This window comes from Cynara cardunculus (assembly GCF_001531365.2).
Source record: "Cynara cardunculus var. scolymus isolate 2C chromosome LG 2, CcrdV1, whole genome shotgun sequence".
NCBI classification, from domain to species: domain Eukaryota; kingdom Viridiplantae; phylum Streptophyta; class Magnoliopsida; order Asterales; family Asteraceae; genus Cynara; species Cynara cardunculus.
Genome location: NC_037529.1, coordinates 5,132,175 through 5,146,731, shown reverse-complemented (window position 1 = coordinate 5,146,731; position 14,557 = coordinate 5,132,175). Strand labels below are relative to the sequence as shown.

At 34.2% G+C, this 14,557-nt stretch overlaps 1 protein-coding gene across 1 annotated transcript; it reads left to right on the top strand.

Moving 5' to 3' along the window:
* Nucleotides 1–4,641: 4,641 nt before the first annotated feature.
* Nucleotides 4,642–6,721, top strand: LOC112507081. The gene is made up of 5 exons (XM_025111491.1): nt 4,642–5,099; nt 5,196–5,489; nt 5,581–5,869; nt 5,985–6,107; nt 6,192–6,721. The coding sequence occupies exons 1-5, from the start codon at nt 4,776–4,778 to the stop codon at nt 6,296–6,298; spliced, it is 1,137 nt and encodes a 378-aa protein (XP_024967259.1). The 5' UTR covers nt 4,642–4,775; the 3' UTR covers nt 6,299–6,721.
* Nucleotides 6,722–14,557: the final 7,836 nt, after the last annotated feature.

Below are 14,557 nucleotides of genomic sequence, written 5' to 3'. Positions count from 1 at the left end.
AAACTCAAGTTTTTTGGTTCTTTGCTCTTGGTGTAAATCGAACACATTTGTGGAGTCGTTTAAATATGTTGGATTTTAAATATATTGGATTTTAAACTGTCATACAATTTTTTCTTCGATAGTCTGTAATTGGAACCATAACTCTTATTTATTCAAATTGTATTAATATGTAAATACCAAATGTAACATATATCATCGTTAAATCTTATCTTATAAAACCAGTGGAACTTCATAATCGTTAAAATTCATGGCTCCCGCCGCATTGCGCGGGTACACAACTAGTTTATTTATAATTGATAGTAATGAATAATAATTAATATTAACGAGTGTTATAATTGAAAAAAGTGACAATAAGCTAACAAAACATTACTTCAAGTAGCATTCCAATAAACTAGCTTATAAGTTGTTATTTTTTGTGTGCATCCAAATATATACCCATAAAATAAACTATATTATTTTTGCAAAACAAATGCCTTGACATTAAAAACGTGTCAGCTTCAGTATAAGTTGTATTATATGGAATAGCATTATGAAGGATGTTATGCAAGGATCCTTCATGAAACATGTACTATAGTCAACATGCTACTCCACGAAGGATGTTCTGAGTGATGTTGACTACAGTATCTGTTATAAGTTGTTTCATATGTGAAGACATAATTCTAATTATGGTTTATACGGTAATCAATTTGTGAGAAGAACAAAAATAGTATGGTTTACACGGTTTATAGTATTTAGATAGTTTGCAAAGAGGCATATATATATATATATATATATATATATATATAACAAGAATCTCGTAACAATTATGCTAATCATGCGTGCATTCAACTCGAACACGAGCACTCATGAGCTCATTTGTGACCTCGTATGGTGAAGGAGTTAACTTGATAACTGTACATCGGTCAAGATCAAAGGCATCCCTTTTGATACATGTCTTTGACTCTTTGCATTAACTGTGTTATCACGCCTTTTCGCTATCGTTGCCCCAAAACTAAGCCTCATACACATCCAACCAAATTTCCCTTGCATAACATCCTTCATGGAACCTGTACTATAGTCAACATGCTTAAAGCGTTCATACTAACATAGTGCTCATTTAATTATCGTAGAACATATATGAAAAATTATAAACATGGGTACATCCCAGTTTAGAGAATCTCACAAGAACTCTAACTGACTTGAGTGTATGTTAGATTGTCCTAGCTTGCTTGCAACATACACATATCATACATGTACCAATGTACTTGTATCATCAATGGAACACTTGTGCTGCTTTGACTTTGCCATTTCATATTGAACAGAAGTTGTCTTGTCAACTCGAGCGCACATTCCAACTCGCTTATATCTTTGCAAGGTTAGTTCAGTCTGCTTACAATAATTATTAACCATTTTGAGTAAAGATAATGAATTTAAACAATTGACAACAATTCAAATGTGTTTTATGAATTGTACTTCCCTTCTTTCCTGCATTTTCCCCCCAAATTCATAAATATAGTGTTAGGTGGCGTATGTTTTTTTAAGTGATGTTGAAGTCTGAAGTCTTATTTTCCTTTTACTTTATAAAAGATGGTGTTGAAATATGAAATTTGAATCAATAAGATTGTTTGTTCTGCAAACTGATAAAGTGTTTAAAATGTCTATATTTTACTCATTAGAAAAAAACTATGGTGTTGAATTTATGGATAAATTAAACAATTTCGCATATTTATTCATCATCATTTCACGGTATTTAACACATTTAAAATCTATTAAAATACATTAATTGAGAGAAGTGATGATCGATTTGGTAAGGATCGATTTAAAGAAATGAACGATTAAAGATAGTCGATTGAGAAACGTCGTTACTAAGGATGTGAAGAACAATAAGAGGCAAATAAGAGGTTGATTTACCTTTTACCAGCTAAGAGGATAGTAAGATATAACTGCGCCTGAAAATTTGGGAAAAAACAAACAGTTTGACCTATCTCTTAACGAATTAAACATAAAATGCTGATAAGAGTTTTTTTTTGTTTTTTTTTTAAACAAACAAGGTCTTAGACTTTTCCAATGTTCCATGAAAATGCATAATCATTCCCTCTGCTTTATACTTGGCATATCCCTGCCAGTAACATCGTCCAGTCTATCCGTTAAGAGAGGTAACGTCCCCCGAAGGATATTTTAGTTATTTTGTAGGTGCAATGTGACACGACATCCACAAAAAATTAATCATTCTTCATCTTTAAACATGTAAAACCATAAACATTCTAAGAACATTCACCAAACATTCAATAACATCTATAAATCCTTGCATTTTTTTACCTGTAATTCAAATCAAAACATTGTGAGCATACAACAAATCTTTCGATTTCGTTCGACTTCATTTATTACAGATCTTTCCATATTGTGGGAACTTGTTATCGAATTGGTCCCTCGGCCTTATAGGCATTGAATGTCTTCGTGTCCCTAGTGCATCTAATTTGAAAACGTTTTGGTCAATTTCGCTTTTTTAAATATGATGTATCATAACTTATGTTACATCATATTTAATAAGTGATATTTAGAAAAAAGTTCAAGAACATGAAAAATGTCACTGGCCAATTGTACTGGAGTTATTAGTAGAATCCCACATCTATGAAGATCAAAGAATTTATCTGAAAGGTAGTATGCATTAAAAACATGCAAAAATACAAAGGTCATTGCCTCTCGAAACAAACAACTCCGAGGTGCAGTAAAAGAGGGGGAGGGGGGAGGGGGGAGGGACAGACGAAAAAACCATGGCGAAAGACAACCAGGACGAAAAGAACAGCACAAACCACACCCAATACACAGACACGATGCAGAGGTTAAATACCACGAAAGAATTACGATGACAATGACAAAAGATTTGGCTTATCAATCCATGATCCCCACTGTATGGATCCATTCGTTAATTTCCTCGAAATCCATTCAAAAACTCCAACTTGCATCTTCGTGAACGAAGATTCAGCAGTGGATGATTTGGAACACAATGTTGTTTTCGTTGAATCCAAATGAAGCAGGAAGATCAAAAATTTAAATCTCAATAAATATAAGAAAGGTGAATCAATACTTTTTATCGTATATAAATTTTATATATTCCAACAAAAAAATATAAAAGGGGACAAAGGAAATACAAAAAATATGAGTTTTATGTATTACTTTTAAACAATACATCAAACATTTGGATTTAGGGGCTCTTTATCGAATGCTTATCGGATAAGAGTCACCATCATCACTTATCTTCTGGATAACATTGCCGACCATAATTAATTGACGACAAATATTTATAACTGAGTCAGTATTTATCAGATAAAAATCATCTAAGAGTTTATAGTTATGTTTAGTCATACAATTTCTTTGATAGTATTTTGATTTATATTATATAGAGTTCCAACTTGGTCTGTCCTTACACCTTCACTCCCCATTTGCTATTCATATCATATCACTCCCTGAACATGACCACACCATAACCTGAACCCGCCGCACTCGCACCACTACCTGACACCTGTCAGAATTATTACCCTTAGGCTATTCCTGTCTTTTTACCCTCTCCCATGAGGGTATAACCGTCAACCCACCAAATTTCACACCTCACACCCCACTTCCATAAGACGTTTTCATTTAGCCCCTTCACAGTTCAATAATTACCAAACATCCCCTTCTAAATAAAAAATTACACAACTTACCAGTTCTCTAATCTCATTCAAGAAATAATTTTATACCCAAAATATATTTGTCACGTATACTCATCAAAATTGAATTTTTTGTTTAATTAATTAATTGATTATGCATAAAAAAAATCATTTTTGTGTTAAAATTTTAGAAGATGGTTTGATTGTGTAATAAAGGTGAAGTGTAGGGAGTGTAAGTAAAGATTGCTTACATGCAAAGCATAACTGCCACGTGTAGTCAAGTCGTGGCGACGCAGTGCAGGAACGGAAGCGGCGACGTGGCCCCCACTTGCCTTCCATTCTCACGAACCCTGCAACAAAAACGGCCGTACAACCATAAAAACGGGGACTCCTGGTCCCACACCCCCACCACCTCAATTCCCTCTATCTATCTACAACAAAATTCCTATGATTTGTTATTAATCATACAAATCTTGTTTATCAGTTTTATTTTTATTCTTTTCCGGAATTTATGTATTTAATTTTTAATTTTATTTCTATTTATTTCATAATAAATATCCATTTTTGAAAAATAAAGGTTTAGCTTTTTATGCTACTTTTAATTATAAAAGGAAAAAATCAGTTTATTTCCTTTATTATTAAGGTAAAATTATTATTTTACTTTTTTCCTTTATTATTAAGATAAAATTATTATTTTATTTTTATTAAAAGTATAATAATTTAATCTAGAATTTAATTGTAAAATAATATCCAAAAAGTAAAGAAATAAAAAAACGGATACCATTTGGTAATCTCACATGCAAGTAGGGTGACCATTCACATAGTAGGACCCATGTACAGCACCCACCCGACCCGTATATCCAATGGCCTTTAACCTGCATACAATACCCTCAGCAAAAGCAAAAAAAGAGAGGGAAAACTCTATTGTTCCCCCACTTTCTCTTCTAGGCGCGTGCTCTTCACTCACCACTCTTCTCCATATTTATATACCCCCCCAACACTCACTACCTCCCCCATTAAATATCTCTGCAAATCTTCAATATCTCGACGGACGGCGTGAACCCCATAATTAACCCCCCTTTTAAGAACCAGCGAAATCCGTGCTTCAGTCACTTGCTTATTTATTTCGTTTTCATAAAATCTTCCATGGCGCAAGAGTTGGCCGATGGCGAGTTTTGGCTGCCGCCGGAGTTCCTTAACGACGAAGACATACTCATGGACTTCTTGCCGGGAAAACCCAACTCCGGTACTCGTTCCAAACAGGGTTCTTCTGGATTTTATGGTTTTGGGTCAAACGGACCAAACTCGGATCTGAGTTCTCCGGTGGAGTCTGTTATGGGTTCTACCGAGACAGAGAGCGATGAAGAAGATTATCTCGGCGGTTTGACCCGAAAGTTTGCTGGTACCACTCTTCAAGAAGATTTCTGGAGATCAGATGCCAGTTTGAACTTCGAAAACCACCTCTCTAAGGTATCGTTTTCACCCTTTTTTGGGGGATTTTTTTTTTTTGTATATTATTCCGTTCATCGTGATTTTTAATTTGGGATAATTTGTGTGCTAAAATAGTCGACAAGGGTGATGGCTGGCTCGCCACAATCGACACTGTGTGGTTGTAAACAGGGTGGTTCAAGCAGGGGAAGCCCTAATTGCTCTTCACCGCCAGCCACGGCGGCGCCCGTAAAACGCAACGACCCTTCTTTAGATCTCCTACACGCTGCCGCCGGTGAAGTTGCTCGGATGAGGATGGTTGAAGAAGCCGCTGCGAGGTATTACAACGCAAACAAAAATTTCTTAGCCGCACAACCACCTCGAAGAACACCAAGCCATAGCCTCCATTATCAACAACTTCAAGTTGCTCAAGTGAGTGAGAGTGACCCACAATTTGTTTTCACGAAAACTACCGATTTCGAAATAAACCCGCTGACATTTTGTTCTCATTTTCTGTTTGTAGTTTCAGCAGTTGAGACAGCAACAAATGGCGAAGCAACAGCAGTATCTTGAAATGATACAGCAGCACAGAGCAAGAAGTGAAGGTGGGAACGGCCGGCCGGTGGTGGCTCCGCCGTTATCTGCTTGGCCTACTCCACAACAATCGCAACAGCAACCACAGACCCGACCACCTGGGTCGGGTATGCGAGCTGTGTTCCTCGGAAACCCTAACACCAAACGAGAATCCACCGGTACTGGTGTTTTCTTGCCTCGCCACATTGGAGCCCCGACTGAACCCTTAAAGAAAAGAGGTCTGTTCTTTCTGTACTCTTTTTTTAATTCCAATTGGATTTTAGTAAAATTTATTTAAAAAAAATTGTTTCTAGATCTGACATCTTTGGGTATTTTTTGGTTGAATCTGTTCAGGATGTTCGACTGTTCTTCTTCCAGATAGAGTTGTGCAGGCTCTAAACCTAAACCTGGAAGCCATGGAAGCTGAATCTAAGCTTCAATCTCGTTGCAATGGCGGCCCACTTGCTCCTGATTACGGTACCTTTCAGAATCTTTCGAGTTATTTCACCAGTACCCTTTGGTAGATGTTTGCTTAAATTAGAAGTTTGTTAAACGTTTCAGATGCTGAAATGATTTACCGGAGCAGTGTTCTGATGGCCCAACAGAGGCGAAACAACCACCGGCAACAAGCGGCGGAGTTCCGATTACCTCAAGAATGGACGTATTGAAGATTAGGGATTTTAGGAACATAATATAATAGTAGTAGTAGTAGTAGTAGTATAGAGGAAGACGACGAAGAAGGAAGAATTGAAGATGGGTTTTGGTTTGTTTGAATGAATAAAGGAATTGTTGGTGGCAAAATGCTCCGTTTTGGGTTAGAAGGAGGATTTGTGTTGGGATTTGTTTCAGAAAAATAAGGGTTTTTAGGGTTAGAAGAAGAAGTAGTAGAAACAGTCCCTTTTAACGTACAAGTTTTTAATGCAGCAGAGAGGGGTTACTCTTTGGTTTTTGGATATGGGCTACTGCTACTGCTTTTGCTTTTATTTTGGTGATTTTTATTTTCGTTTTGCTTCCGAAAGTTTGTAGGAATGACAATTCCAGCCCCTTGCAACATTTTATAATAAGATAACTATAAATTTGCTCTCTTTAAATTGTTGTGTTTACTCTGATTTTGTTTGATAAAACTGTATTTTAATTGTTCATTGGGTGTTAAACTTGTATCAAGTTAAACCAATCAATTCTCGGTACCGATCATATCAATTTGATTGGTACCAGTTTAGTTGGTATACAACGATCTACATTTTGTTGTTTGTACTTAAATGCTTACCTGTGTAAGTGTTTACCAACTCACTTAACTTTACGGGATGAATATGTTAAAGAATTAAAAGTCTTATTTGGTAAGAGTGAAGGCAAGAATCAAGAGTCTTATCCGAACTTTACCGGATGAATATGTTAAGGATTAAAAATCTTATCCGGTAAGAGTGAAGGCAAGAATCGAGTCTTATCCGGTATGTGAGGATGAAAACCCTTACCATGGTTGGCGCTTACCGGGATAAATTGTTGCATACGATGTGTTTTAGCGATTAAAATCTTACCTGATAAGTAAGCGATAATGTTGAATTTGACCGGTAAGTGTGTAGTTAAACGGCACTCAGTAACTCATCTATACCTATATTGTTCATTGTTGCTCCGTAATGGATGTTTGTATTAGACCATTAGTGAATATTTGTACTGTATGAAAGTTATTTGAGTGTTTGTTTAGATAGAGATAAGTGGTGCAACGTTCATATTTATTTGAATACTCAATGTTTTAGGGGCCGTTTATTAAACACTTACTTGGTAAGTGTTTACCGGATATATTTTCCTATTGGATGAACATGAGAAGGGTCAAGAATCTTACCGAGTAAGAGCACTGAAAAGGATAGAGAGTCTTATCCGGTAAGTAAGGATGACGACTCTTACTCAGGTAAGCATTTACCCATTAACTTGTTGCATTCGATATGTTTTAATGTACTAAAATCTTGCGTATCAAAATATAATGTTGAATCCTATCAGTAAACACTTATCGGGTAAGCATTTAGATAAACGGTCATTTAATGTATCTAGACGTAGTTGATAACAAGTATTAATAAAAGTAAATTTTGTAACTTCAATCATTTGCAATGTTAAAGCTTATTTTATATATTCCACACGATTATTAAAATATTTTGTTTAGATTTATAGCTTACTGGGCAATAATATCGCACGAAACGACGACGTTGGATTATGTCCAATATTGTTGTCTTGATTGTTCAACTACCAAATCTACCTCGTTTAGTTTTGTATATCTATTTCAACTACTAATTTAAACATATTTTAATATCAATTTTAAATAATAAGCTATCAATGTATGGTATAAATTGTTAATGCATTTTTCATATCCAAGAGACTTTTATTCCTTACAAGAATTGGACTGTGGACGTTAATTAACTTAGGAGAGGAGTGTATGGGGTCCAGTTTGGACGGTTCAACCCTAAAACCACAAAACAAAATGTATGGTGGTTTAATTTTTTTTCCCAAAGTGATTTTCTGGACATGAAATGATCAAACCGGTCAAACAAGATCACAAAAGACAGTCTAGTCTAACTGGTAGAAGTTATGTGTATTAAAGAAATTTTACATCGGAGTAAAACATCTATCTCCAAAATTAGAAAACAAATTGAGCAAGTTGAAGAAAACAAATTGAGCAAGGGTAAAGATCTTTTTTTACGCTTCTTATCATAACTTTCTTTCTTTCTGGAACTCAACCCTGAAATTCAATTCCTTCGCTTATGTCAACGAAGGATTGAAGTATATAATATTTATGTACGACAAATGTAACAAATAAACTCACACACCCTCCTCATCTTTGGTGATATTTGAACCTCTTACATCCTAGGAGGCCAAAGACTACGATACCGCTGGACAAAAGCCCTTTGGTAGGAATGCTGAATTCATTAACTTGTGGAATTCAAAGGAATTCAAAAAATTTAATTCATTTCAATATGTGAACCAAACAAATGCATTGGTATTTGATCAAATGAGTTGATAATTCCAATTCTTTAGAAATTCTTTGAAATTCTACGAACCAAACAACACCTTAATGTCTTGGATGAATTTTTTTATTGCACCATAAAAGATAAGCTTACAACATGAAAATAAAATATAATTAATTCATAATTTCATATGTATTTTGACGACCGGTTCAGCCCAAACCGCTAAAAAACATTCTGACCGCATACTGGACCGGACCGAGCGGTCTAGCTATTTTCAGATTCGACCAGGCCGCTAGACCGTTCAAACTTTCAAAAAAGGTCCCACTTATCTTCGTTCAACTTGTTTGAGCGGTTCGATTGTTTTTTAAACACCCCTAAGTCCTGCTTCAACATTTCAATGTAGTGGGAATTTTTTTAGGATCCTTAAAGGTGCATCTGGTTTGTTTTAGTGTGCCTTTATATTTCTTGAAACTACACTAGGGACAAAAATTTGCGGTTGATTGTTTGTGGATGAGAGTGAGTATATTTCGTGAAGACCTGCCAACCATCATCACTATTCTCGTGGTCACAACTATCATCACTCCCCACCCCTACCCAAACCCTACCCCCACCACTCCTGCCCCACCCTGCTCTATAGGTTGGGGTTACTGGGGGGCAAGCAGGGTGGGGCCAAAGTGAGGCAGTGGGTGGTAAGGTGGTAGCTGTGAAGACTACAGTACTTAGTGGTGGGACGGGGTGGGACGGTAGGTGGATGGTGATGAAATTCAGTTCCTTCTATTATGACAAGGAATGATGAGTTCATTAATTTGTGGAATTCAATGGAATTTGAAGGACTCCTTCCATTTCAAGAAAAATGAACCGAACAAAGGAATTAAAATTTGGTCAAATAAATTTGTCATTCCAATTGCATCAAATTTCTTTGAATTCCATGAACCAAACGGCCCCTTAAAGCTCATTTGTTCCTTGTGATCACATATACATTTGGGCCTTTTCAAAGTAAAAAGGTGCCTGTAACCTTTCGGGTAACATTTCTTATAACCTATTTACACATTTGGTTGAATATACATCATTTACAGCTCGTTTAAAGGATGTACACGGTTCTAAGACCATAAAACCTCGTTATATCTTTGTGTTGTAGTTGTACTATGTTGACTACTTGCTTTATTTTGTCGTCCAGCCATATATTATTCATTGATTTGTATGGTTTTCATATTTCGCTTGTTGCAGGTACGAAACCTTCTGTGTTTTGACCTAAAAATCTCAACGTATTATAAAAAAATTCGTTTTGAAAAAAATATATAAAAAAAAGGTAATTTTGAAACTGAGAGCCCCCTTCATTTGATTGGTATGAATTCTGGATTAATTATTAAGCTCAATAAAATGGTTGGATTAAAATAAAAGCTTTGTTATATGTGTTTTGGAAGTAGAAGATGCTTTGACGACTTTTTCATTGGTATCCGGCCTCACCGTTTGCTTTCGTATTTGTCTTCGTCCGCATTACCCAAATCAGACAACCAAATAATACACATACACCGTCTTTCAATGTTTCTTTAATCTCTACCCAATTTTTTAAATTAATATTAAACGAATTATTATTTTTCAGTGTTTACTGATATCACTTACCTGACTAATTGAGCATGTTAAGGACCGAGAATCTTACCTGATAGAAGTCATAATTATTTATTTGCGAAAATCGTGTTTGACAAACATTAACATTCGGGAAAAAAGTTAACTTGACGATCTCAACGAGTGAGACCTTTTGTTTTCTTTATGATGATGAACAAGCAAGAGGAAGATGTCATTGAAAAGGACGAAGATCAAGTGCAATTCAGTAAAAACCGCTGACATTGTCGTTGGTTGTGGTTGCCGATGGTTTAGAAAGGTCATTCGATGATACTCGCACAAGGTTTTTCGAAGCATTGACTTCAACTATCGCAGTACAATTTGGTCCTTTGAAACGTAAATGTCACGATTTCATGAAGTAGGTATGTAAAGGTTACAACTTCACGTCTAAGATTCTTGGCGATGGCTACATTTATGTATTCTTATGTTTATAAAGTTGTGGCCCATAAACAATATGCATGTGGGACATTTTGCATACTTTGTTTTGTGTCGTTATACTGTAATCGAGATTCTTTCTACGAAAATAAATATTTGTATTCATTGAGAAAACGATGCAAGTGATTAGAAGACGTATAGAAAGTGTTGCACATAATTAAATCTACGGGTGCAGTGTTGTGCGTTTTCAAATCAGATATTGTGATATAAATATTTTAGAACTGTATAATTAACTGATTTCCTTGATTTATCAACCACCCGTTCTAATCGAAGGCTTGATGGGTTGCCCTATCAACTATCCGTCTTGAAATGCAAGATATGTTTTAGATTTTATTGACCTTTCAATCTTTTCGACATATTAACGGCAAACTCAAGACTTAGTGAGTTGGCTTAACGATTTGACCACCTTGTAGCTTTAAGTTTGTCAAACGAAGTTCACATTTATGACTTATAAGCAATGTAACGAAATATATGGTTTGGTAGTTGTCATGTTATGTACGTTACATAAAAATATACTTTTAGTTCATTAATTTTAATAGACAGTTAATGAGTCAAATGGTAATCATCGGCATAAAATGTCCCTAAATTTTAATCACGATATCTTATTTATATATCTGGAAATTCAGATACCTAACAAGAATTTGTGAGAACTGTGTTAGTAGGCCTTGTTTTGTTTTTTTTGAAAAAAAACCTCTCTTATTAACCTTTTATGTCTGATTTGTTAAGAGATAGAGTCATTCAGACTGTTTGTTGTTTTAATTTTTCAGAGGCACTTAGGGGTTGTTTGTTTACCTCTTAATAGTTCCATTAAGAGATAATCTTTGAATCATTAAGATGTGAATCTTGTTTGGCAAAAAAAAAAAATATGTCTATTAATGGTTCTAAAACCCTCTGAATGATTTTGTATCCTATGTCTCTTTTAACCATTCAACATCTTAATTTCCTTTTAAACAATTACCAAACAATTATATTTCATTTCACACTATATCATAAGTGCATCTTAATCATTCTGACCACTTAATCATTCTGCACCAAATCATTCAGCAATTGACAAACAACTTCTTATATCTTATTGTCCTCTTACCTAGTAAGAGGTAAATCAATCTCTTGTTTGTCTCTTATTGTTCTCGAAACCTTTAGCAACGACGTTTCTTAATCGATTAGCCTTAATCAGTCATTTATCTCAATTGATCATTACCAAATCGATCCTCACATCTCTCAGTTGGTGTATTTTAATAGGGTTTTTAAATGTGTTAAATACCGTTAATAACATACTTTTGTTTAAATAAATGCTAATTATATAATTTAAATATAAATTTCGTAATGATAATGAATAATTATGTGAAATTGTATAAATTAATCTATAAATTCAACACTATAATTTTCAAATCAGTAAAATAGACAATTTAAACAAATTCAGACAGTGATCAGTTTATAAAAACAAATAGTTTTGTTGATTTAGATTTCAGACTTCAGCACCATCTTTTATAAACCAGAAGAGAAATAAAACTTCAGACTTTAACATCTTTAAAAAAATAAACACCACCTACAATTACTTAGATATGATTAAATCATAATTTTAATCACTATATGTAATAACTAAACCATCAAATGATGTATTCTTTTATCGAAAATTATCAATAGCATTTAATTTTATATAACAAAATGAACGGTAAAAGAAAAGGTGAGAAAATAGATATGAAATGTACGATAAATGAAAGACATAAGAATTTCATGCAGAAAGTCTAGGGGCCGTTTATTAAACATTTACTTGGTAAGTGTTTAACGCCATAAATTTCTTCATCGGATGAACATGAGAAGGGCAAAGAATCTTACCGGGTAAGAGCAATGAGAATGATGAAGAGTCTTATCCGGTAAGTGAGGATGACGACTCTTACCAGGTAAGCACTTACCCAGTAAATTGTTGCATTCGATATGTTTTGATGTACTAAAATCTTACGCATCAAAATAAATTGTAGTGTTAATTCCTATTGTTAAGTGTTTACCGGGTAAACATTTGGGTAAACAGCCCAATCTTTTTAAATCTGCGTATATGAAAAAGAACTTCTCAAACAAAAACCTTCACATTCTATATGGATAGATTAATCCACAGATACAATTTGATCCGTATAGAACTTAATAGAAAGCCTACTAAGAGACTGTTTACCTGCGGCTTAATTAGGCTTATTGGTCTATGTGGCTTATTCGCATAACTCATTTGGGTTGTTTACTTACGGCTTATCGCACAAAACATGGCTTAATCACACGAATAAAAATGGTGTGTTGTCCCCATTCAGCCACAAAGATGACACTCCTACCCCTTATTTAAAGCATTACCTCCTTCCCGAATGAGACACCACATCGTCGACCTCTTTATGATTTTTTGTTTTGATGTTCAAATAATTAATATTGGGAGGGGGTAAAACGGTCATATATGTTATTTAGACTGTTGGTTCAGATAAAAAACGTAAACACCACCTATTTATCTAGACATACAAATTTATCCATACATGACTTAATAAAAAAATTGATAAACAGACTCTAAACATTCTTTTACTTTTTACATTTTTAATGTATGATTTAACATGATTATAAAACTAAAAAGGAATATACAATATCACGGTATTATTATATCTGATTTTTAAGTGACTAAAATGATGGATCTAAATCTAAATCCATTTAATCAAAAGGTGTTGTCAAGTGTGAGAGATTTGGGGAATGTCCCGTTTGCCATTAGCTGTCGATGCGTGTGTAGATGTCCATAAAGCATTCAACTCAATCACGCCTTTGATCATGCATATGCCTATTTTTACATTTCACTACCTATACTTTCACCTATTGTCATCTTTTCTCCCTATAAATTTCCAACTAACTTATACTCCCCTTCAACTACCGAATTAATCATTGTTATGCATATGTGAATACAAGACGTTTTAAACGAATCTCCCGTATTAAATTTTGATTACGGTACTTGGTGAAAGTTAAAATCTCCGGAGGCGATTGATTTCATCGTGAAGGTTGGTAGTTAATTGAAGACAAAAAATGTAAGGATGTCGGAACCTCTGACTCGATTCACATGACTAGTAACGGAACCTTTGCTCGATTTCACGTTATGTTAATTAATTTTATTAAAATAAATAATGTAATAGAATTAAAAAAAAAAACTTCCACATTTACAATAATAAATAATCATATAATTTTAAAATATATATTTTTAAAAAATATCCAAAATTTAAAATAATAAATAGGTGTTATCCATATATGAAATGAAAGGGGGAATTTGGGACAAGATGACATAAATGAACCTTGGAACTCAAAGTGAAAGGGCGCGTGAAGGCACTGGGCGAGGGAAGATTGGGTGGGTGAGGTTCCATGTGATGTATGGTGGGGAAAGGTGAAGATTTTAGGTGTGTGCGGTCCCATGTTGTTGATGTGTTTCTCGAGAAAGTGGGTTTGACCGGTCCTCTACACCAGCTACTTATACATACACATACACTCTCTCCTTTACCGTTGTGTCCTGTAAATCCATCCATACGATGTTTTACGCTTTTAAAAGGCTTAAATAAACCTTTAAATATTACAACAAATTTATTGTGTGAAAACAAAAGTTAAAATAAGAAGCGTAAGAGAGATTTAAACTCTTGATCATATTTAATGTCAAATAAATCATGTATGATATATTAATTTATCTGATGCATTTCATTGTAACGTGTATTCGAGGGTGAAAATATTTTTTATTTGTTTTTTTTATATATCAATTTCAAGATTTATTTTTTATATTTTAAAGAATAATTTAATTTGATTTTAATATAAAAGAGGTGTGTATATAGAATTACCTTTAATAGATTTTTCAGAATTTTCTAAAAATAGAGAATTAAAATTCAAAATCTTTAAAAAAATAAATTATATTTAACT

What these genes read in the sequence shown, in the direction of transcription:
- LOC112507081 (XM_025111491.1), top strand. Translation starts at nt 4,776, where the DNA reads ATGGCGCAAGAGTTGGCCGATGGCGAGTTTTGGCTGCCGCCGGAGTTC. An exon ending in TCGAAAACCACCTCTCTAAG is followed by an intron (nt 5,100 to 5,195) that starts GTATCGTTTTCA and finishes GTGCTAAAATAG; the next exon opens with TCGACAAGGGTGATGGCTGG. An exon ending in TGAACCCTTAAAGAAAAGAG is followed by an intron (nt 5,870 to 5,984) that starts GTCTGTTCTTTC and finishes GAATCTGTTCAG; the next exon opens with GATGTTCGACTGTTCTTCTT.